General features: G+C 51.6%; 1 protein-coding gene across 1 annotated transcript; it reads right to left on the bottom strand.

Annotated features, from left to right (window-relative positions):
• Positions 1-911: 911 nt before the first annotated feature.
• LOC144729174 (tubulin beta-4B chain-like) lies at positions 912-11,810 on the bottom strand. Its single transcript, XM_078609207.1, has 6 exons — positions 11,480-11,810; positions 10,204-10,315; positions 7,544-7,654; positions 6,431-6,675; positions 4,552-5,154; positions 912-2,214 (listed from the first exon to the last, which is right to left on the bottom strand). The coding sequence occupies exons 1-6, from the start codon at positions 11,534-11,536 to the stop codon at positions 1,966-1,968; spliced, it is 1,377 nt and encodes a 458-aa protein (XP_078465333.1). The 5' UTR covers positions 11,537-11,810; the 3' UTR covers positions 912-1,965.
• Between the last annotated feature and the right edge of the window lie 12,051 nt (positions 11,811-23,861).

The following is a 23,861-nucleotide window of genomic DNA, read 5'->3' as shown; positions in this document are numbered from 1 at the left end:
AAAAGCAAGCCTACCTTTACCTTACATTTTACCTTGCCACAATACAATCACTCTACCCTACCTTTTACCCTGTAGCAGGTAAGGTAAAAAGCAACGAGCCTAACTTTACCCTACCTTTTACCCTTACCCCATACAAATTACCCGATTACAGGGTAATTACTGGGGTACTACGAAACATGAAAAAGGTTTATAACGGCAAATGCTAGGTAGAGCGTTTTATTCCTATAGAATACTCTCGATGATTCCAATTTTACACGCTTTCTTTGAACTCACTGTTGTTGTATCATCAAATCTTGTAACTCAATTTTAACCCACTTCCCAATATGGTATAGACTGCAAACTTGGTATACTTATGTCATACTGATGACAACACTATATTCTCTCATAAAAATATCTGTTTTTAAACATTTTTTTTAAATGTTATGTTTCGGCTTGGGTCAAATTGTCCACGCTCAACTGACGTTGGCTGTAATTGGAGTCGTGGAGTTCTGCCATTACTAGTACATTTCATAAAAGCGTGTTTTTAAAAGAGTTTTTTTTTCAATATTACTTATTAAATGGAGGCCACGGACTGCGCCACTGAGCTTTTAGTGGTAAACAAGGCGCCGTATTTACCGGGTAATACTTCGCGCTACCTTTACCCTACCGGGTTATTCTTCCGAGCTACCTTTACCCTACCCTTTACCTTACTCCTTGGCATGTCGACACCTTTACCCTTTAACCCGGTAAAAAGGGAAAATTACCTTACCTTGCCGAGGCCTAGGCAGCCACGTGAAGCGGGGCCGAAACCACAGCCGCCCGTTATCGATTACCCAGCGTAGGCGGGGCACCCCGAGTGCGCGCTGTACCATGGACAGCAGCGAGACCCGTGCGGCTGCGGTTGGCACAGCGAGTGATGAGGACGCACCGCGTGGTGGCCGTGTGCACAAGTCGCACGTTTATTCACGGTGCCATTTGACATTTTACGAGAGAATGGTGGTGCTCCGAACATACACCGTAGGCTTTATTTATAAGCTGAATGGGGTGGGGGGGGGGGATAGGAGGGAGTTGGGGGCTTTAACGCACAGTGAGAGGGAGCAAGGTCTTCATTCATTATCTGAGATCGGCAAAGGAACACACAACGGAGTCACGGTGAAAACACACTGCTGCTGCTACTCTGAATAATAATACTGCTGCCACCACCAATGGGAAATGGTTGTAGATCCCGGGAGACCAAAGTGATATGGTGCAAATGGGCACTGCGACCATGCATGGGAGACAAGAAGAAGGGGCAGGTCGGGATTAGAGACGGGGTTCGGGCTCTGGTCCAGAGCACAGCAGCTGCGAGATGTTGAAGCATGGTTACTGCACCAAGCCACTGGCCTTAACATTGCGCTTGATCCACAGGCTCCCCTGTAGAACCCTGGGCCGAGGGTTTTGGATACAGACTTGTACCAAGGTTAGGGAGAGCGCTAGGCCTAGCGGTCCAACGTCAGCTAGAGTTATCCGAGGGCGACAATTCAATCGAGGCCTATGCCTAAGCCTAGGGGTCTCGTTCTTTATTCAGGTATTGTCTCCGTGCCTCCGTATTAGCAGTGGGGACGTGGAGTATGGTAGCGCTACAGCTAAGGTTAGTGTTATTGATGTTAGTTGTGAGAAAAACTACAGTCGGCTATGATTAGTGTCATGGGCAGTGCTATGTTTTGAGTGGGGGCTAGCTATGGTTCTATGAAGCCTGTGGATCAGGATAGAGCTGTTTGTTGTATGGGTCAGGGCTAGTGTCTGGCTTGGGTTCATGGCTCGGGCTAGCGAGAGGGTTTGTGTTCGGGCTACGGTTCTGATAAAGGCCATATGGCTTGGGCCAGGCTACGGGTTGACTATTGACTATGGGTTAGGGCTCGAGCGAATGGTGTGGGCTACGTGTGGAGCTATGCGATCGCCGTGGGTGGTGGTGTCGCGTTCGATCCGTCACGGCGGCGCCCATGTTCAGTAACTCTCGTGCGGAGCCGCGTCCTCCTCCTCCGCCTCATCCTCCTCGTAGTCCTCCTCGAACTCGCCCTCCTCCTCCTCCGCCGTGGCGTCCTGGTACTGCTGGTACTCGGACACGAGGTCGTTCATGTTGCTCTCCGCCTCGGTGAACTCCATCTCGTCCATGCCCTCGCCCGTGTACCAGTGCAGGAAGGCCTTGCGGCGGAACATGGCCGTGAACTGCTCGGAGATTCGCTTGAACAGCTCCTGGGGAGGGGAGGGACGAGGCCAGATGAGAGCCAGATGGGGTCAACTGACAACTGTGGGGGTCGCTTGGCAACCCGTGGGGGTCACTTGGCAACCGCGGAGGTCGCTTGGCAACCGCGGGGGTCGCTTGGCAACCCGTGGGGGTCGCTTGGCAACCCGTGGGGGTCGCTTGGCAACCGTGGGGGTCGCTTGGCAACCCGTGGGGGTCGCTTGGCAACCGCGGGGGTCGCTTGGCAACCGCGGGGGTCGCTTGGCAACCGCGGGAGTCGCTTGGCAACCGCGGAGGTCGCTTGGCAACCGTGGGGGTCGCTTGATAAGCACAGGGAGAAGTAGAGAGAGAGATAGAGACACGGAGAGCGCTATGGAGGAAGAGGCAAGCAGTGAGAGTCACGTACACAGGCAGACACACACGAAGAAAGGAAAGAGACGACAGGACAAAGATAATACGAAGAGCTAGACGCGGAGGAAACGGACAAAAGAGGCAGAGAGAAATGTAAGTGCCCCAAGATGCCCTTGAATGGCTCCTGCCAATGACGGAGAGGGGGGGGGGGACTGAGGAGCAGGGGGGCATGCAGAGGGACATAAGACACAGAGACAGATGCAAGCATACCGGCGAGACAGAGACGTAGAATGAGAGACACAGGGACAGAGTGGGGCACAAAGGGACAGAGCAACACGGAGAGAGACATTTAAAGCAGGTCAGCTGGTATTTCAACTATTTCAGGAGCCTTGCAACTTTTAACAGAAATATTCCACGATCAATATAAGAATCTCCGGTCCATCATCACCACGATTCTCACATCCGCGATTAGCACGGTTGGCTACGTATGGTGCTAAAGAAGTTCAACGTACATTGTTTTATCATCTCGTCATGCTTCTCGTCGCAAGCTTTCTCAAACTTGTTTTTTGGCCGGGTCTAGGAATCTTCTCGTCCAGACGGGTCTGTTCTCGCCTCCTGAACTAAACTCAGATGGCACCCTGCGCGTTGGATTTGCAAGATCACTAAAGTGTGTGGGGGGGGGGGGGAGGACATACGCATTGGGTTGTAGCTCTTGTGAAGCTTACGGAAGTGCCTCACAACCACAAGGTGAAATCACAACAATGAAGAACGCTCGGGCAAGGACACAATATAGCCGGTGCCCAAGACGGCGGCGCAGATGCTCGTTCTGACGGTGAATAATGAGGGGAAAGGGATTATTCATGCTTGGCATGGCCACTGACAAGCAGCGGAGGATGCAGGCTAAATTAAAAAGCGCAAAGGCATCGCGAGAGAGGCTTGATCAGGGTAAGAATAACACGTCGGTAGCAGCACGCAAAGGAAACGTAAGAGAGAGGGGGACAAGCAAGATATTATAATTATAATAATGATGGGGTTTTCCCCCTTTTTTCTGGCAACAAAACTGAAACCTTTTTACAAAGATTCATGTCTGCATTAACCACAATACTTGTAGTCGAAATGCAAACAAAAACACACTATGATAATATATGCATTGTCCTTGAAACTTATTGGTCCACACCAAGGGACGGCTTTCTTGATTTGAAGCTTTCGTGACTTCAGGAATTCATACCCTTTGGGTCTTTTGGTAAAGTCACGCGGATAGAAACATAATAGATCACGACGTTTCGATCGCAACACAGGCGATCGTCTTCAGGTGAGAGACTCACCTGAAGAGAGACAATTGCCTGTGTTGCGATCGAAACGTCGTGATCTATTATTTTTCTATCTGCGTGACTTTACCGAAAGACCCACAGAGTATGATATTGTTCCTCACAGCGGTCGCTACCGCGCCCTTTGCAGGGATGCATCGATTTGACGCAGATTCAGATCCCGCGCGTGCTGCAACAACAACGACGACGGCCCACGACGCCACCGCGTCGCAATCGACTCTGCTTGTTTCTGCATTGAACGGACAAATACACACGTGACACACAGTGACCGCCGCTACCGTACATACAGCTAAGAAGCATGTCATATTCTTGGTTCTTTCGGTAGTCACGTAGAAGGGAAATAATAAAATAATATTTATATAAATATTAATATTATTTTATTTTTTCCCTTCTACGTGACTTTACCAAAAGAACCAAGAATATGAATCCCTGCAGTCACGAAAGCTTTAGATCAAGATTTAAGCATGTCATAGTTTGTGTAAAGTCGCGCGTCCCTTATCACTCGAGAAGTACCTTTGGCATTATCGACAGTTGCGGTCTTAACAGCGATGGGGAGAGAGACTACAGCGATGAGTGTGTACGGAGCTGTGGACCACAGTGATCTGTGGCCGATGACGAGGAGGAGGGGTTGGAGGGCCGGACAACGCGTCGCGAAGTCACCGTCGCTACCTGGATGGCCGTGCTGTTCCCGATGAACGTGACGGACATGCTGAGGCCGCGCGGCGGGATGTCGCACACGGCCGTCTTCACGTTGTTGGGGATCCAGTCGGTGAAGTAGCTGCTGTTCTTGGTCTGCGCGCTCAGCATCTGCTCGTCGATCTCCTTCATGGACATGCGGCCGCGGAAGATGGCGGCCACCGTGAGGTAGCGGCCGTGACGTGGGTCGCACGCCGCCATCATGTTCTTGGCGTCAAACATCTGCTGGGTGAGCTCGGGCACGGTGAGCGCGCGGTACTGCTGCGAGCCGCGGCTGGTGAGCGGAGCGAAGCCCGGCATGAAGAAGTGCAGGCGCGGGAAGGGCACCATGTTGACGGCGAGCTTGCGCAGGTCGGCGTTGAGCTGGCCCGGGAAGCGCAGGCAGGTGGTGACGCCGCTCATGGTGGCCGACACCAGGTGGTTGAGGTCGGCGTACGCCGGGTTGGCCAGCTTGAGGGTGCGGAAGCAGATGTCGTAGAGGGCCTCGTTGTCGATGCAGTACGTCTCGTCCGTGTTCTCCACCAGCTGGTGCACCGACAGCGTCGCGTTGTACGGCTCCACCACCGTGTCCGACACCTGCGGGGCGGCACGGCTTCCATCGAGTGTGGGGGGGGGGGGGGGTTCGTCGTGGAGGTCAGGGGGTCGGGGCTAGAGTTGGGCGGGCCTAGGTTATCATTCGAGTTCGAGCCAATGTTGTCGTTGTTGTTAGGGCACGACCCCAGAGCCTCTCGCCTTCGGCAACGCACGTGGTCACGGAGTAGTCTGTGTCAGTGCGAGTGTCAGGTCCAGTACTTGGGGGGGTACGGCTAATGCTCGCGTCACTGACCGCAGTCCCCCGGTGTCTCCTCACCTTGCCCGATTAGAGAAGACGCCAGCAGCAGCGTCAGGGATGGCTCAAGACCGGTGCTCGTTACACGCGTCAGATCGTGCCCAGTACTCTAGTACCACAGCCCGCTAGCGCCACAGTCCAATAGTATTACATCTAGAGCCCCCTCACCTTAGGGGAGGGCACCACGCTGAAGGTGTTCATGATGCGGTCGGGGTTATAGTACCAGTACTATCGTCCTCCACCTCGTCATTCTCTCCTCTCACCTTGAGGAAGGGCACCACGCTGAAGGTGTTCATGATGCGGTCGGGGTTATAGTACCGGTACTATCGTCCTCCATCTCGTAGCTCTCTCCTCTCACCTTGGGGGAGGGCACCACGCTGAAGGTGTTCATGATGCGGTCGGGGTTATAGTACCGGTACTATCGTCCTCCACCTCGTAGCTCTCTCCTCTCACCTTGGGGAAGGGCACCACGCTGAAGGTGTTCATGATGCGGTCGGGGTTATAGTACCGGTACTATAGCCCTCCACCTCGTAGCTCTCTCCTCTCACCTTGGGGGAGGGCACCATGCTGAAGGTGTTCATGATGCGGTCGGGGTTATAGTACCGGTACTATCGTCCTCCACCTCGTAGCTCTCTCCTCTCACCTTGGGGAAGGGCACCACGCTGAAGGTGTTCATGATGCGGTCGGGGTTATAGTACCGGTACTATAGCCCTCCACCTCGTAGCTCTCTCCTCTCACCTTGGGGAAGGGCACCACGCTGAAGGTGTTCATGATGCGGTCGGGGTTATAGTACCGGTACTATCGTCCTCCACCTCGTAGCTCTCTCCTCTCACCTTGGGGGAGGGCACCACGCTGAAGGTGTTCATGATGCGGTCGGGGTTATAGTACCGGTACTATCGTCCTCCACCTCGTAGCTCTCTCCTCTCACCTTGGGGAAGGGCACCACGCTGAAGGTGTTCATGATGCGGTCGGGGTTATAGTACCGGTACTATCGTCCTCCACCTCGTAGCTCTCTCCTCTCACCTTGGGGGAGGGCACCACGCTGAAGGTGTTCATGATGCGGTCGGGGTACTCCTCGCGGATCTTGCTGATGAGCAGGGTGCCCATGCCCGAGCCGGTGCCCCCGCCCAGCGAGTGCGTTAGCTGGAAGCCCTGAAGGCAGTCGCAGTTCTCCGCCTCCTTGCGCACCACGTCCAGCACCGAGTCCACCAGCTCCGCGCCCTCCGTGTAGTGGCCCTTGGCCCAGTTGTTACCCGCACCGCTCTGGCCTGCGGGGCACAAGGCCATCGCGCCGATGAGCGGTATCGGCCCGGGGAGCCGAGTTTCCGACACTCGCCAACTCCACTGTGGGATGGCTGCCAGGTGAATGCCAGGTGAATGCCAGGTGAATGCCAGGTGAATGCCAGGTGAATGCCAGGTGAATGCCAGGTGTCGCAGGCCTGATCCAGTGACGTCGCCTGATGGGCATGGGACCCTGTGCAAGGAATGAATGGAATGGCTCCCCCAATCCAATGTCCTCCCTCTTTATGGCCCGGCCCCTGGATCCGTCCGGCCTTTGGGCGTCGGCGCAGTCGCACCGCCTGCACACTCGACAGCAGCGCCACTGACTTGGGCTGTGCGGTGGGTGAGAGAAGGTAGTACACAGCAATGGATTCTTGAATCTATCTGTGAGGATCTTGAAGCGTTACCCCTTATGTGTGAGGTGAGTTTTACCTTGGTCCGTATACCGTTTTCAGCCAACAAAATACTCAATGATGGAAATGGCCAAAACAGGATCCTCTTGAAAAGGCGTCTTGAGACTTGGTGAGGCTTTCCTGAGTCAAATTATTATCATTGTTGTTGTTACACAAGCGGGGCAGCGCCTTGTCTTACAGGCAAGTGCGCCCGTAGACCAGACATTGATATCTCGGCATTTTTGTGAGTCTCATAAGCAGTTTGATCTCTTACAAATGTCTACAGGTTGCCCGACGTTACGGGCATGAGCCCTCCACGAATACGGTAGCACCCATGCAGCACAGCAGTTGTATGAATGAAGTGGTTACGTTTGCCGACTTGATGTCAACATTTTCAAGTAACTTTTTGTTGGTGGCCAAAACGGTTCCTTTGGCCCGCTCCCTTCACCATCACCCAGCTTACCGAACACGAAGTTGTCCGGGCGGAACATGTGGCCCAGAGGCCCCGAGCGGACTGCGTCCATGGTGCCCGGCTCTAGGTCCACCATGATCGCCCTCGGCACGAACTTGCCACCTGCGCGAACGGGAGGGACCAGAGGTCGCAAACGGGTTTTGATTCCTTACCCGTATCCGTACGCACCAAGGTCGCAAATGGGTACCCGTACCCTACCCGATACCCGGCTACCCGTACCCTACCCGTACCCGGCCGGGTATCGGGTAGGGTACGGGTACCTGATTGCGACCTCTGGGATGAAGCCATGTTGCAGGCGCGGATGGGTTGATTCTAGGAACTTGAATTGTGAGAAGAGACAAGACATTGGGAAATGAGTGACAAACGGTGACTCACCAGTGAATCACGGCCTACCCGAACCCGTACCCGGCCGCACCAGAGTCGCAAACGGGTACCCGTACCTGGCCGGGCCGGGTATGGGTAGCCGGGTATCGGGTAGGGTGCAGGTATCGGGTACCGGATTGCGACCTCTGGGAGGGACACGGCCCCCGGCGGTCAGCCCCGTAAACAACCAGGCCCACTGCTGTGAGCGCCGACACTGACGCAACAGGCACCTGGCTCCTCCCCCCTCAACCAGTCTACTTAACAAAGGCTCAGGTTCAGCAGCAGCAGCCGTACCGACCTTATCATAACTACCCCTCTCCAGGGGTCTACCCTGGCTCCTCCCCCCTCAACCAGTATATATACAAGGTCGGGTCTCTTGGGATTTCTCTTTACTTGATACAGCAATTGTGCTGTGACGATTCCACCTGATGAAGGAAGCTTGTGTTGCCTCCGAAACGTCGTGATTTATTATTTAATTTCTATTATTGTTATTTATTTATTTATTTCCTACGTGACTTTACCGAAAAAACCTAAGAGTATGAATCCTTGCAGTCACGAAAGCTTCAAATCTAGAAGCAACAGGCACCGTTCCCGGTCGGCGACGGAGCGTTGGTGGGGTCACCACGTACTGAGAAATCGGGCCCAGGCATTCGACGGAACGTTTGAGTTGTTTTGTTTCTCTTTAGTCTTATCATTTTGTCTTACTGATCGTTCATAATAGAGGGGTTTTTTTGGGGTTAAAAAGAAAACCTCTCATGGATAATATTGGTCACGAAAGCCTACGTGTTAAACTTTACTGATCGTTGTTTATGTAATTTTTTTTAAGTGAACAAACGGTGAAAAAGGGTCCCGGGCAAAGTGCCGTAGGTGGCGTTTGACAAGGAGGAGTCCAGAGGTGGGGTTAGGATTAAGATCAGTGGGAGGGCAAGTACCAGTGTCTGGTTTGCTAATATGGCGCAGGGTTAGGGACTATGGGAGACCTCGTGAATGGTCGGCTAGTCGGCATTGTCAGTGGTAGTCCTAATGGCAGTGGGCTATTTGGTTCGGGCTGGAGTCTATTTGGCGATCGTGCTCTGCCCGCAAACTGCTCCCTGTCCCACCCCTCCTTCCCATGGCAATGAATTTTGCCCTTTCAGATTTTGGCCGATTTTCAGTTCTGGAGTTTGCGGAGCCATTTTCCCTCCTGGGTCACAAGCATCTGACAAGCACTGCACACCGCATCTGCCTCAACACACTGCTGCTACTGCTGCTGCTGGTGACACTGCTGCAGGTGATGTTAGCTGTGCTCGTGGTGGTAGTGGTGATCATGATGGTTCTGTGAGTGATGGGGGTGTTATTCATAATTTAAGTGATGCTCTTGCTGGTGATGGTGCAAAACGGTGGTTCTGATGATGGTGGTACGCATTATTCTTGTGCTGGTGATGTGATACTGATGATGACGCTAGTGGTGCTCATGCTAGCGGTGGCGGTACTGTTGCTATTGTGGTACTAGCCATGATAATAATAGTGATGCTAAGCATAGAACCGTCGAGGTTGTGTGGGGAAATTCTTCAAGCCCCGTGGGATTGTAGCTCAGGCAGATCCGTACCCTGCAACCCTCACGGTCTCCATGCAGAACCGTGGCCTCACTGTTGAGGCCCTTGGGCAGGAGGCAGGAACCTATGGCCTGACCGGCCACACGAGGCCTACCATTGTGAAACAGCGCGCAAACAATAATGTATCTGTCACCGCAAGCATCTCGGCAGCACTAATCGGCTACTTTAGAGAATATTTTTCACTGTGCACTTTAGAAACACGACGGGCCCTCAGTATTTTGCCCATCATCATCAGATAATGGCTGAGGTGTGTGTGAGTGTGCGTCTTGTGTGGTTGCCCGCCATAGCTATCTTGAAAGCCCTCTCCAGCCCTCTGGAGGGAAAAGGTTCCCGTCCCCGGCGTAAGTCATCGTGCACCCGGTGTCTCGGTCGTCATCTCGTTAGCCGGAACCCAGGATGTCGAACTGCCCGGTTGCAGTTGGCGTTCAGGTTGCCACCAGATATGAGTTTGACCCGGACCATCCCAAGCAGCTGTGTATCGAATGGCAGGAACTGTCAAGCCCTGATTGCCCCGATAATGCCCTGGTTTTTTAGGACGCTGCACAGTTTTGATAGAGACCCAGGCCCGCCCGAGAGACGTGTCCCTGGGTTTAGTCTCCAGTGGGGAGAGGGCAGCGACCCTGGCCACATGTGTGGTGGGTTGGGGAGCAGTGGGGGGCACGGTGGGGTCCCGGGGGGGTCGAGGGAGCGCACTCGTCGCCTCGCTGTAGTAGACGTTGATCCTCTCCATCTGCAGCCGCGCGTTGTATCCGCGGTAGGAGCCCGTCCTGTCGATGCCATGTTCCTCGCTGATCACCTCCCAGAACTGCAAAGACAGAGCACGCGGTCGCAAAGCCGCAGGCGTCTGTCGCCCGCCCCCCGATTTGACCGCACGTGGCGAGGTCAAGCAGCCCCCTACTCGCCCACCACGCTCCTGCGCAAGCGATGACGAAGGCTCCCTCCCCCCCTCCTCATCCATCACTGGATTGAACAGAAATGGCTGTGCGTATAATAAGACAATGACAAGGATTTCCCGTATAGCCTTCGCAGACTTTTTGGGGCAAGCGCTGTTTGCAAGCACTTATGAAGGAGCAGTTAAGAGTGTGTTGTGGCCAACACCCACGCCTGGCCGCCTTTGTCTCCCCATCGCTGATGTTTAAACGCCGCACCGGGTACCCTTTAAAGGCCGTTCGAAGCGAAGTGCGCTAACCATTGCGCCACCGATCCAATGCGAATGCTGTGCCAACGGAGAGGCATGCGGAACAGAGAGAGAGAGGGAGGCGACACTACGCAGATAACAAAAGGCAGAGACATTCGCTGCATGACAGAGGGGGGGGGGGTTACACGCTCGCCGCGCCGCATTCACCAGCCGTGATACATCGGGGCGTTCTCACACCCACCGTGATACATCACCATGGTGATACATCACCACTGTGATAGATCACCATGGTGATACGTTACCATGGTGATACATCACTGTGATACATCACAATGGTGCTGCGTCACCATGGTGATACGTCACCATCGTGATACGTCACCATCGTGATACATCACCATGGTGATACATCACCACTGTGGTACATGACCATGGTGATGTATCACCATCGTGATGTATCACCATGATGATACACCATCACTGATACATCACTGTAATAGATCACCATCACTGATACATCACCATGGTGATACATCACCATGGTGATACATCATCACTGTGATACGCCATCACTGTAATACATCACCATCGTGATACACCACTGATAGATCATGTTGCGAACACTGCAGCACGCATCACAACACATCCAGCACGGCCGGGTTATGCCGGTCTACACGAGTCAAGATGTGCACTGCATACTGAGTCGCGATATATACTACACGGGAGTGCCGGTCGGATTGTGCACTCGATGATTGGAGCTCTGCACTGAGCACTGCGAGTCGGGCTCTGCACAGGACTGCACAGGACTGCACACTCCGAGCTGCGCACTCTCACCTTGGACCCGACCTGGTTGCCGCACTGGCCGGCTTGCACGTGGACGATCTCGCGCATTGTGCCGCCGTCACGGGGCGGGTGATGGAGTCGAGGGGGCGCAGGTGACGAGAGAGACAGAGACAGATGAGGGCCCGGCCTGCGTCAGTTGAGACGACGGTTCGGTCGCGTGCCCTGTTACGGTTGTGCACTGGTGGCTGTCGTGCGCGGATCTGCGTGTCGGCTCGGTGATGGTGGTGATGTGCGCCGTCTCCACCACCCCAGCCCTCCTGCCGTGGTCGTCGAGCAAGAGAATCTGCGGCAATGTGAAGTGCGCGGCTGTTCACTGCAGCGCGGAGGAGTAGGGAGGGAGGGAGGAGGCGCTACCAGCAGTGATGGGGGTGTTGCGGTGGGTCATGCCCATTGCAGAGAGCGGTGATGGGGGGGGGGTGATGATGCTGGTGATGATGATGCTGGTGATGGTGTTGATGTGGTGCAATCCGGGATGACGACGGTGATCAGTCATGCAGAGGTGGTGGTGATGGTGGTGATGAGATGTGCAATGCGCGGGGCGATGGTGGTGATGGTAATGTGTCGTGCTGCAATGCGGCGGTGATGGCGAATGTGCAATGCGCGATGACGGCGATGTTTTGATGTCGGGGGCTGATTATGATGCTGACGGTCGTTGTTAGGGATGAACGTTGATGATGTTTGATGTTGGGGGTGATGACGATGGCGATGTTTGATGCAAAGCTGTCAGGGACATTGCGTCCGCAGTTTGCATGCGCGACACTCGCATACAAAGACAAAGATCCCCGTGTAGCCTTAACAGACTGTAGGGGAAAGTGCTGTTAGCGAGCACCTATGAAGGCCGGCAAGGCAGACGAGGGGGTGGGTGGCCAGCACCACGGCCGACCGCCTTTGTCTCCCCAGTGGCGATGTTTACACACCGCACCAGGTACTCATTTGAGGCTGAGTCGACCTAGGGGAGGCCCAGGACCGGTTAAGATCAACGTCACAGGGTGTTGGCCGTGAGCGGGAATCGAACCCGGGTCGCCGGGTTCACAGCGCAGCGCGCTAACCGCTACACCGCCGCTCCCCGCAGTAGACCCACAATAGACACACTCTGTCCCACACGCTCACACAAGGACAAAGATCGCCCCGTGTAGCCTTGAACGGGGGCAGTCGATGCAAGTGTTGTTTGCGAGTCACTGTGAAAGCCAGCACGGCCATAACCACGCCCGGCCGCCTTTGTCTCATCAGATAGACTCCCCAGGGACGGATTCAGACCAGTGACATGCACACAGACTCACCAGTAGGCCTCGGCAAGGTAAGGTAAAAGTTAAACGGTAAAAAAACAAGAGAAACTTTACCCTACCTTTTACCTTATCACAATACAATCGCGCTACCCTACCTTTTACCCTTTAGCAGGTAAGGTTAAAAAAGAACGAGCCTACCTTTACCTTACCTTTTACCCTTATCCCATACAAATTTCGCGATTACAGGGTAATTACTGGGGTAAAAAACATGGAATTTTTTTTAACGATAAATGCTAGTTAGAGCACTTTATTCATTTTTCGATTTAAAGCTTTCGTGACTGCAGGGATTCATCTTCTTGGTTCTTTCGGTAAAGGCACGTAGAATGGAAATAATAAAATAATAAAAATTAAACATAATAAAATAATTCTCACGACGTTTCGGCCACAACGCAAGCAGCCGTCCTCAGGTGAAGACCAGGTCTGTCGGGGAGACAGCGTCTGAATGAAACAGCACCATGCTTGGAGCGTATATTTAATCTGGGTTGGAAGGGGGTGAAAGGGCGCCTTGACAAAATAATTTGCATATCAAGAGGAAATTAGCATATTTATGGGAAATGCAGGTATGTGATTAGTACTACTTATGCCCGTGCATTATGCAAGATTAGCAGCATCAAAAGGAGGGGATATGGGAAATGCAGGTATGTGATTAGTACTACTTATGCCCGTGCATGATGCAGGATTAGCAGCATCAAAACGAGGGGATAGGGGTAGCATTAATAAAGGGAAGGAGTATTAATAGTATGTAACTGCAGTAACTAAAACCACCACGTAAACAACTAAAGTATAAACTACATAGTATCATCAGTATACTAAATATACTCTACAATAAGCTGAGTTACTAACAGTAAGTAATACATTACAATTCTACGTCGTAAAAAATATAATATGCTTCCATCTAAACTTTATTCTCTTATATCACACGAGTCTACACCGTACTATATACTGCCATAGACAAACCCAACATTAAATTATATACTTTATTGCTATAAACCCCCATATACATTGTAATATTACACTATGTATTATTCTACCCACCCTAATGTATATCACACTGTTGTATATGGTACAGTGTATAATAACAAATAGTATAAAATTGATATGCTTAATACAATGTACAAAGTAATATGTAGTATCGTAATTGTATAGTGAAGGATGTAAAGTGGAGGTTGTCTGGTGCCAGGATGTTGAGTGGAGTTTGTCTGGTGCCAGGATGTAGAGTAAAGGTTGTCTGGTGCCAGGATGTTGAGTGGAGTTTGTCTGGTGTCAGGATGTAGAGTAGAGTTTGTCTGGTGTCAGGATGTTGAGTAGAGTTTGTCTGGTGCCAGAATGTAGAGTGGAGTTTGTCTGGTGCCAGGATGTAGAGTGGAATTTGTCTGGTGCCAGGATGTAGAGTGGAGTTTGTCTGGTGCCAGGATGTAGAGTGGAGTTTGTCTGGTGCCAGGATGTAGAGTGGAGTTTGTCTGGTGCCAGGATGTAGTGTGGAGTTTGTCTAGTGCCAGGATGTAGAGTGGAGTTTGTCTGGTGCCAGGATGTAGAGTGGAGTTTGTCTGGTGACAGGATGTAGAGTGGAATTTGTCTGGTGCCAGGATGTAGTGTGGAGTTTGTCTGGTGCCAGGATGTAGTGTGGAGTTTGTCTGGTGCCAGGATGTAGTGTGGAGTTTGTCTGGTGCCAGGATGTAGAGTGGAGTTTGTCTGGTGCCAGGATGTAGTGTGGAGTTTGTCTGGTGCCAGGATGTAGAGTGGAGTTTGTCTGGTGCCAGGATGTAGAGTGGCGTTTGTCTGGTGACAGGATGTAGAGTGGAATTTGTCTGGTGCCAGGATGTAGTGTGGAGTTTGTCTGGTGCCAGGATGTAGTGTGGAGTTTGTCTGGTGCCAGGATGTAGTGTGGAGTTTGTCTGGTGCCAGGATGTAGAGTGGAGTTTGTCTGGTGCCAGGATGTAGAGTGGAGTTTGTCTGGTGACAGGATGTAGAGTGGAATTTGTCTGGTGCCAGGATGTAGAGTGGAATTTGTCTGGTGCCAGGATGTAGAGTGGAGTTTGTCTGGTGCCAGGATGTAGTGTGGAGTTTGTCTGGTGCCAGGATGTAGTGTGGAGTTTGTCTGGTGCCAGGATGTAGAGTGGAGTTTGTCTGGTGCCAGGATGTTGAGTGGAGTTTGTCTGGTGCCAGGATGTAGAGTGGAGTTGTCTGGTGCCAGGATGTAGAGGGGAGTTTGTCTGGTGGAAGGATGTTGAGTGGAGATTTTCTGGTGCCAGGATGTAGAGTGGAGTTTGTCTGGTGCCAGGATGTTGAGTGGAGTTTGTCTGGTGCCAGGATGTAGAGTGGAGTTTGTCTGGTGCCAGGATGTAGAGTGGAGTTTGTCTGGTGCCAAGATGTAGAGTGGAGTTTGTCTGGTGCCAGGATGTAGAGTGGAGTTTGTCTGGTGCCAGGATGTAGCGTGGAGTTTGTCTGGTGCCAGGATGTAGTGTGGAATTTGTCTGGTGCCAGGATGTAGAGTGGAGTTTGTCTGGTGCCAGGATGTATAGTGGACTTTGTCTGGTGCCAGGATGTAGTGTGGAGTTTGTTTGGTGCCAGGATGTAGAGGGGAGTTTGTCTGGTGGAAGGATGTTGAGTGGAGTTTTTCTGGTGCCAGGATGTTGAGTGGAGTTTTTCTGGTGCCAGGATGTAGTGTGGAGTTTGTTTGGTGCCAGGATGTAGAGTGGAGTTTGTCTGGTGCCAGGATGTAGAGTGGAGTTTGTCTGGTGCCAGGATGTTGAGTGGAGTTTGTCTGGTGCCAGGATGTAGAGTGGAGTTTGTCTGGTGCCAGGATGTAGTGTGGAGTTTGTCTGGTGCCAGGATGTAGAGTGGAGTTTGTCTGGTGCCAGGATGTAGAGTGGAGTTTGTCTGGTGCCAGGATGTAGAGTGGAGTTTGTCTGGTGCCAGGATGTAGAGTGGAGTTTGTCTGGTGCCAGGATGTAGAGTGGAGTTTGTCTGGTGCCAGGATGTTGAGTGGAGTTTGTCTGGTGCCAGGATGTAGTGTGGAGTTTGTCTGGTGCCAGGATGTAGAGTGGAGTTTGTCTGGTGCCAGGATGTAGAGTGGAGTTTGTCTGGTGCCAGGATGTAGAGTGGAGTTTGTCTGGTGCCAGGATGTTGAGTGGAGTTTGTCTGGTGCCAGGATGTTGAGTGGAGTTTGTCTGGTACCAGGATGTAGAGTGGAGTTTGTCTGGTGCCAAGATGTAGAGTGGAGTTTGTCTGGTGCCAGGATGTAGAGTGGAGTTTGTCTGGTGCCAGGATGTTGAGTGGAGTTTGTCTGGTGCCAGGATGTTGAGTGGAGTTTGTCTGGTGCCAGGATGTAGAGTGGAGTTTGTCTGGTGCCAGGATGTAGAGTGGAGTTTGTCTGGTGCCAGGATGTAGAGTGGAGTTTGTCTGGTGCCAGGATGTAGAGTGGAGTTTGTCTGGTGCCAGGATGTAGAGTGGAGTTTGTCTGGTGCCAGGATGTAGAGTGGAGTTTGTCTGGTGCCAGGATGTAGAGTGGAGTTTGTCTGATGCCAGGATGTAGAGTGGAGTTTGTCTGGTGCCAGGATGTAGTGTGGAGTTTGTCTGTGCCAGGATGTAGAGTGGAGTTTGTCTGGTGCCAGGATGTAGAATGGAGTTTGTCTGGTGCCATGATGTAGAGTGGAGTTTGTCTGGTGCCAGGATGTAGTGTGGAGTTTGTCTGGTGCCAGGATGTAGTGTGGAGTTTGTCTTGTGCCAGGATGTAGAGTGGAGTTTGTCTGGTGCCAGGATGTAGTGTGGAGTTTGTCTGTTGCCAGGATGTAGAGTGGAGTTTGTCTGGTGCCAGGATGTAGAGTGGAGTTTGTCTGTTGCCAGGATGTAGAGTGGAGTTTGTCTGGTGCCAGGATGTAGAGTGGAGTTTGTCTAGTGGAAGGATGTTGAGTGGAGTTTTTCTGGTGCCAGGATGTAGAGTGGAGGTTGTCTGGTGCCAGGATGTTGAGTGGAGGTTGTCTGGTGCCAGGATGTAGAGTGGAGTTTGTCTGGTGCCAGGATGTTGAGTGGAGTTTGTCTGGTGCCAGGATGTTGAGTGGAGTTTGTCTGGTGCCAGGATGTTGAGTGGAGTTTGTCTGGTTCCAGGATGTAGTGTGGAGTTTGTCTGGTGCCAGGATTTAGAGTGGAGTTTGTCTAGTGCCAGGATGTAGAGTGGAGTCTGTCTGGTGCCAGGATGTAGAGTGGAGTTTGTCTAGTGGAAGGATGTTGAGTGGAGTTTTTCTGGTGCCAGGATGTAGAGTGGAGGTTGTCTGGTGCCAGGATGTTGAGTGGAGGTTGTCTGGTGCCAGGATGTAGAGTGGAGTTTGTCTAGTGCCAGGATGTAGAGTGGAGTTTGTCTGGTGCCAGGATGTAGTGTGGAGTTTGTCTGGTGCCAGGATGTAGTGTGGAGTTTGTCTGGTGCCAGGATGTAGCGTGTAGTTTGTCTGGTGCCAGGATGTTGAGTGGAGTTTGTCTGGTGCCAGGATGTTGAGTGGAGTTTGTCTGGTGCCAGGATGTAGTGTGGAATTTGTCTGGTGCCAGGATGTTGAGTGGAGTTTGTCTGGTGCCAGGATGTAGCGTGGAGTTTGTCTGGTGCCAGGATGTTGAGTGGAGTTTGTCTGGTGCCAGGATGTTGAGTGGAGTTTGTCTGGTGCCAGGATGTTGAGTGGAGTTTGTCTAGTGCCAGGATGTAGAGTGGAGTTTGTCTGGTGCCAGGATGTAGTGTGGAATTTGTCTGGTGCCAGGATGTAGTGTGGAGTTTGTCTGGTGCCAGGATGTAGAGTGGAGTTTGTCTGGTGCCAGGATGTAGAGTGGAGTTTGTCTGGTGCCAGGATGTAGTGTGGAGTTTGTCTGGTGCCAGGATGTTGAGTGGAGTTTGTCTGGTGCCAGGATGTAGAGTGGAGTTTGTCTGGTGCCAGGATGTAGAGTGGAGTTTGTCTAGTGCCAGGATGTAAAGTGGAGATTGTCTGGTGCTAGGATGTAGAGTGGAGTTTGTCTGGCACCAGACAAACTCCACTCAACATCCTGGCACCAAACAAACTCCACTTTACATCCTTCACTATACAATTACGATACTATATATTACTTTGTACATTGTATTAAGCATATCAATTTTATACTATTTGTTATTATACACTGTACCATATACAACAGTGTGATATACATTAGGGTGGGTAGAATAATACATAGTGTAATATTACAATGTATATGGGGGTTTATAGCAATACAGTATATAATTTAATGTTGGGTTTGTCTATGGCAGTATATAGTACAGTGTAGACTCGTGTGATATAAGAGAATAAAGTTTAGATGGAAGCATATTATATTTTTTACGACGTAGAATTGTAATGTATTACTTACTGTTAGTAACTCAGCTTATTGTAGAGTATATTTAGTATACTGATGATACTATGTAGTTTATACTTTAGTTGTTTACGTGGTGATTTTAGTTCCTGCAGTTACATACTATCAATACTCCTTCCCTTTATTAATGCTACCCCTATCCCCTCCTTTTGATGCTGCTAATCCTGCATAATGCACGGGCATAAGTAGTACTAATCACATACCTGCATTTCCCCTATCCCCTCCCTTTGATGCTGGTAATCCTGCATAAATCACGGGCATAAGTTGTACTAATCACATACCTGCATTTCTCATAAATATGCTAAATTCCTCTTGATATGCAAATTATTTTGTCAAGGCGCTCTTCGCCCCTCCAACCCAGCTTAAATAGACTCTCCAAGCCTGGGGTGTGTCATTCAGACTCTGTCTTCTCGACAGACCTGTTCTCCACCTGAGTACGGCTGCTTGCTTTGTGGCCGAAACGTCGTGAGAATTATTTTATTACGTTTTATTTTTATAATTTTATTATTTCCATTCTACGTGACTTTACCGAAAGAACCAAGAAGACGCTTTATTCATATAGAATACTCTCAAATCGGGCGTTTAGGCTGTCGACGACACCGTCCTCCATAACCTCCTCGTCCCAATCGTCTTGGTCGATGGCGATCTCATCAACAACCTGATCAAGTTCGTGATTGCCATCATCCTTGGACGGACGACAGGCAATAAGATCCTGCGCCGCTCCTGCCCAGTTAGACGGAACCTTCAGGCAGCCGGCCGTGATCCATGAGCGCAAGCACATGGACTTTATGAAGAGCGTCGTTGACAGCGACTGGCGAACGCATGTGAACTCCCTCCCGGCTCCGCTATTCGCACGTTCACAGGGAGTTAACGTCGCCGGCACTCCCAAGTAGTCGCAGGCCATCTTGTAGTGGGCGGGGAGCAGTTCTTTGCGGAGAAACCACCACTGCATTACGTCAATGAAGGCGCTGGCGGTCGTGACGCCCATGCTCAGAAAACGACTTCATCGCCGTCGTCTATGGAGTTGCCGACGTTGCTGAACAGGGTGCTGAACAGCGACCGCTCCTCCATATGGGCAGCAACTGCCGTCGGCGAGATCGTGAGCACGTCCGAGTAGCGATGCTGCAGGACAGAGCGGATTGTGGCCTTCAGTGTAGCCGGCTCGTCTTGGTCTGTCGTTTTCGGCAGCTGTGGATTCAAGTAGGATGCCACAATGGCGGGTTCCTGAACCAGTAGGTGGCGGTACCGCACCAGTTCGGCCTTCATCCCCGTCGCAGTCAAGGGCTCATCGATCGCTCTAAGGGCGGCTTCACCGTGATCGCAATGACGGACGAGGTGCTCCATCGTCACCGGCACGAGATCCAATGTCGAATTGTGGTCCGCTGACAACGAGGCCATGACCTGGCGTGGCATTCGCAGGAATGCTGTCACGCCCTCGATGTTTGCCCACTGCAGTTCAGATAAAGCACCGACACCGATCACATCCTGGAAGCGCGCCATGATAATGTCCAATGGGACACGCTTCTTGATGGCGTCGTCGCCCATGTCAAACGTCGAATGCCACCTGGTCGGCAAGTCCTGGTGCGTCGGCTCCTTGCTGGCGAGCTTGGCGATCTCAGTCTCGCGGCGGTACGACTGCCGGACGACCTTGCTGCACCTGATATTGACGAGCGCCTTCCTTGCGCAGTTCGGCATTTGTTGACTTGATCAGTTTTAGAACTTGGACGACACCGATCTGGACGGAATGATCCGCACATCGAATATGGTGGCAAGCCCGCAACTGCTCATATCCGGCGTCCACGTTGACCAGGGTGAACAACGTCTTGACAGCACTGTTCGCATCGGAGCCATTGTCGCTGGTGACAGCGAGCAGCTTGGTCGAGATATTGTGCCCGAGGCTTTGGAGGTGCTCAAACAGAGCGGCCCCAATGCGCTTGCTGACACCCCTTCCGGACTGCACATCGAGGATTGTCAGCAGCATGGATTTTGACGCACCAGATTTGCTGTCGATCCAGTGCACCGTGACCATCCAAAATCCCTTCAGGTTGCGGTTCGACCACCCGTCGATGGTGAGTGAGATGGCGACGTCCAGGTTGGAGAAGAACGCCCCGACGGTGGGCAGCATGATGGCGTGATGCTCGACAATCCTGCGTGTGATGGTGCGGGTCGATGGGCCCTCGTATCCCTGCGTCAATGTGTTGACCAAGGTCTTGAACTTGTCGCTGCCGGCGGCTCGCAAAGAGATTGCACTTTGGATAACAAAATCCACCACCGCGTTCTCAAACTTTACCAGGAGGCGATCCGGGATTGCTGGCCGGCTCAGCGTTTGCTGTATTAGGCGACTCGCCGACGCCGACGTCCCGACCTCGCTGCCTGGGGCGAGCACGTTGTGTTTCTTGAGGTGGGCTTTCCACCCCGACGCGTTCGTGTGGGTGGAAAACCACTTGCGGCAGTGCACGCACTGCCGCTTCCCTTGCTGTGCATGCGGATCACCCTCCATCCAATCGTGTGTGTGCTCCCACGGGAACGCATACCGCTGCCTCTTTCGATTGCTGTTCGCAGCAACCCCAAAAAAGCCGTTGCTGGCATCCTCGTCCTCAAGTACCTCGACCTCAAGAACGTGGACCGTCTCCATGTGCTCCGCCATCACTTTAAAATGGAGGCCACGGACTGCGTCACTGCGCCACGGAACTTTTAGCAGTAAACAAGGTACTGTATTTAACGGGTCATTATTCGCGCGACCCTGACCCTACCGGGTAATTCTTCTGTGCTACCTTTACCCTACTCTTTACCTTACCCCTTGGCATGTCGAAACCTTTACCCTTTACCTTTACCCTTTTACCCGGTAATAAAGGTAATTTACCTTACCTTGCCGAGGCCTACTCACCAGAGACACTCACCGGAGAACACACCTCCGTACGTGACACACGTGTGTAATGCACGTGCAAGTGTTACGCGACGTCACCCTCTGGCACAAAGTCACCCACCTTACGTAATCGGCTGGTCAGGCAGCCGAATGCCGTTTCAGTTTCATTTTTTTGGTATAGCCCTGTGAGCCATTCGGCTCTTGAATCGGGTGCAACCGCAACACACAAAAAAACAAAAACATGAACAAGAAAACATTTAAAGTGGCTATGCGCAAACAGAAAAATCCAGGAGAAAACTGCAAAATCTTCCAGAAAAAGCACCGTACACCAATGCTGTGTGCAAAAATCCCAGTGGGATGCAAGTCAAACAACAACAACAACCACAAGACAACTTCGATTAAAGCCATCAGTTTAACTCCGTACTACAACAAACAAACATGACCAAACCAAAAAACTTTTCGAAATCACCAAAATAAAGCCATAAAAGCATAAAAGGCCAGGACATTTGTGGATGGGTGTTGCTGCGTCGTGAGTGCGCGATGACTTGGTGGGGAGCGGTGGGTGACGTGCTCATAGCGCACGCTGCCCCGTGACCCTGGCAAACCCGAGTTGACCTCCCACTTATACAAGCAACTGCGATGGCGCATTTTCGAATCGGTCTCGGTGTCTCCACGCTGTCGAGACCGAGGCGGGCGTGGCGCGAGATGTCAACGACCTCGCCATGCAAGGAGCTCGTGGGTTCGATCCCGACCCTGATGCCTGCTGCATGTTCGGAGTTTGCGCGTCTCTTCCCTCCCCCTCCCCCCCCCCCGTGGTCGCGTGGATTTGTCTCCGGGTTCCTCCGGTTCCCTCCCGTCCCCGGCACACACATTTAGAATCAACATCCACGCGTTCAGAGCATTTGGCCGCTATAAAATTCCACACGATAAGCCACTTCGTCGAAGCTCTAATTTTTGACAGCCAGCTCGCTTCTAAAAGGAAACTAGAGCTATATATAGATGAGTTGGACCTTACACCTGGTAGAATGAACTCACGAAACAGATCGTTTTTATTAAACGATTTTATTTAACTCACTCCGTCTGTTGTCGTATCCTCAAAAAATATTGTAACTCAATTTTTACCCACTTCCCAATGTGCTATCGACTGCAAACTTGGTATACTTATGTCATACTGATGACAAGACTATATTCTATCATTAAAATTTTAAAATATATTTTTTTTAACATTTTACACGCTTTTATTTAACTCACTCTGTTATCGTATCCTCAAATCTTGTAACTCAATTTCAACCGTCTTCCCCAATGTCGTATCGACTGCAAACTTGGTATGGGTATGTCATACTGATGACAATACTATATTCTATAATGAAAAAAATATATTGTTAAACATTCTTTTTTACGGGTCTAATTGTCCACGCTCAACTCGCGTTGCCTGTAAATCACCACGGCCCCGTACGTCATGGCAAGCTGCGGGCCCACTTGCTGGAGTCGTGGAGTTCTGCCACTACTCGTATGGTGCATTTCATTAAAGCGTGTTTGAAATTTTTTTTTTAAAATATTTTATTAGTTTCGTTGTTTCGAGGTTTGCTTCGGGTTCTGCCGAGTCGCCGCTTCAACCCAGAGACGTCGGCGGTCGCGCGCAACGCCCCAGGCGGCCACCGCGTGGCCTCTTCAGCCGGAGCCGCCGAGGCTTCGATTGAAGCCGAACACGAAGGGAGAGGAATGACGCAGCAGCGTCGCCAAATGATTCGTTTGCGTTTTGTAGAAACGTTGCTGTTGATGTCGTGAACGTTTACGTGTTATTATTATTTAGGCTTTGGATCGCGTATTTATTTTGTAAATGGGAGCACCCAGAGAATACGACCCCACGCATGCGAGGGGGAAAGGGGCCGTCCATAAATGACGTCACGCGATTTGGGACGATTTTTGACCCCCCACCCCTCGTCACACGGCGTCACAAAAGTCAGACCCCCCCCCTCAAATATGACGTCACAAAACTCTGCCCCCCCCCCCAAAAAAAAAACATTTACATTTTTAAAATAAAACATGCTTCAAATCGCTTTAAACTATTGTCATTGTAGTGCGTATTTAAAGTGGCGCTGCACTCTGATGTAGGAGTGTTGTTATAACAATTAATGTTGTTATAACAATTCTATATTTATTTAAAGTTGCGTATTTTGATGTGACGTCTCATTTCTCACCCCCCCTCGTCACACATCGTCACAAATGTCTGACCCCCCCCACCCCAGGTGCGTGACGTCATTTATGGATGGACGGCCCCAAACACTATATCCCTCACAGGCGGAACAGGTGAAGTGCACGTGGTTGCTGTTACCGCCTTCTGGAAAGCCATTCGAGTAGACGGCGCCCTTGCTCGGATGGTTGTAAGAGTGATATTGTGTGCAAGTGCGTGTCCAAATGTCTCTATTTTTGTGCGTGCGTGGGAAGTGGTGAGCTTGTGAGCGCACTGCGCTTACAAAACCCGAGTTGGATTCCCACTCACGACCAGTAACGACGAGGAATATTTGTAAGCGGTCCTGAGCCCTGCCCTATGGTCAAATCGACCTTAAATGAGTACCTGGTGTGGTGTGTCAACGTCACCAGTGGGGAGACAAAGGTGGGCTGGCTGTGGTGGCGGCCTCAACCACCTCCACGTGCGCTGTGCCAGCTGTAACACAGGGCTCGCTCCACAGCACTTGCCCCAACAGTCTCTTAAGGCTTTACGGGGGAGCTTTGTCTGTGTGGGTGACTGTTTACTGCAGGGCCGTATTATCAAATAGGCGCAGTGCCTCGGGCATACGGCAACTAAAGAATATATTATTCAAGAATATATCACCAAGATATATTCTTGAATAAT

This window comes from Lampetra planeri, chromosome 31 (genome assembly GCF_965212315.1).
Source record: "Lampetra planeri chromosome 31, kcLamPlan1.2.h2, whole genome shotgun sequence".
Classification (NCBI taxonomy): Eukaryota; Metazoa; Chordata; class Hyperoartia; order Petromyzontiformes; family Petromyzontidae; genus Lampetra; species Lampetra planeri.
This window is presented reverse-complemented; position numbering and strand designations above follow the sequence as displayed.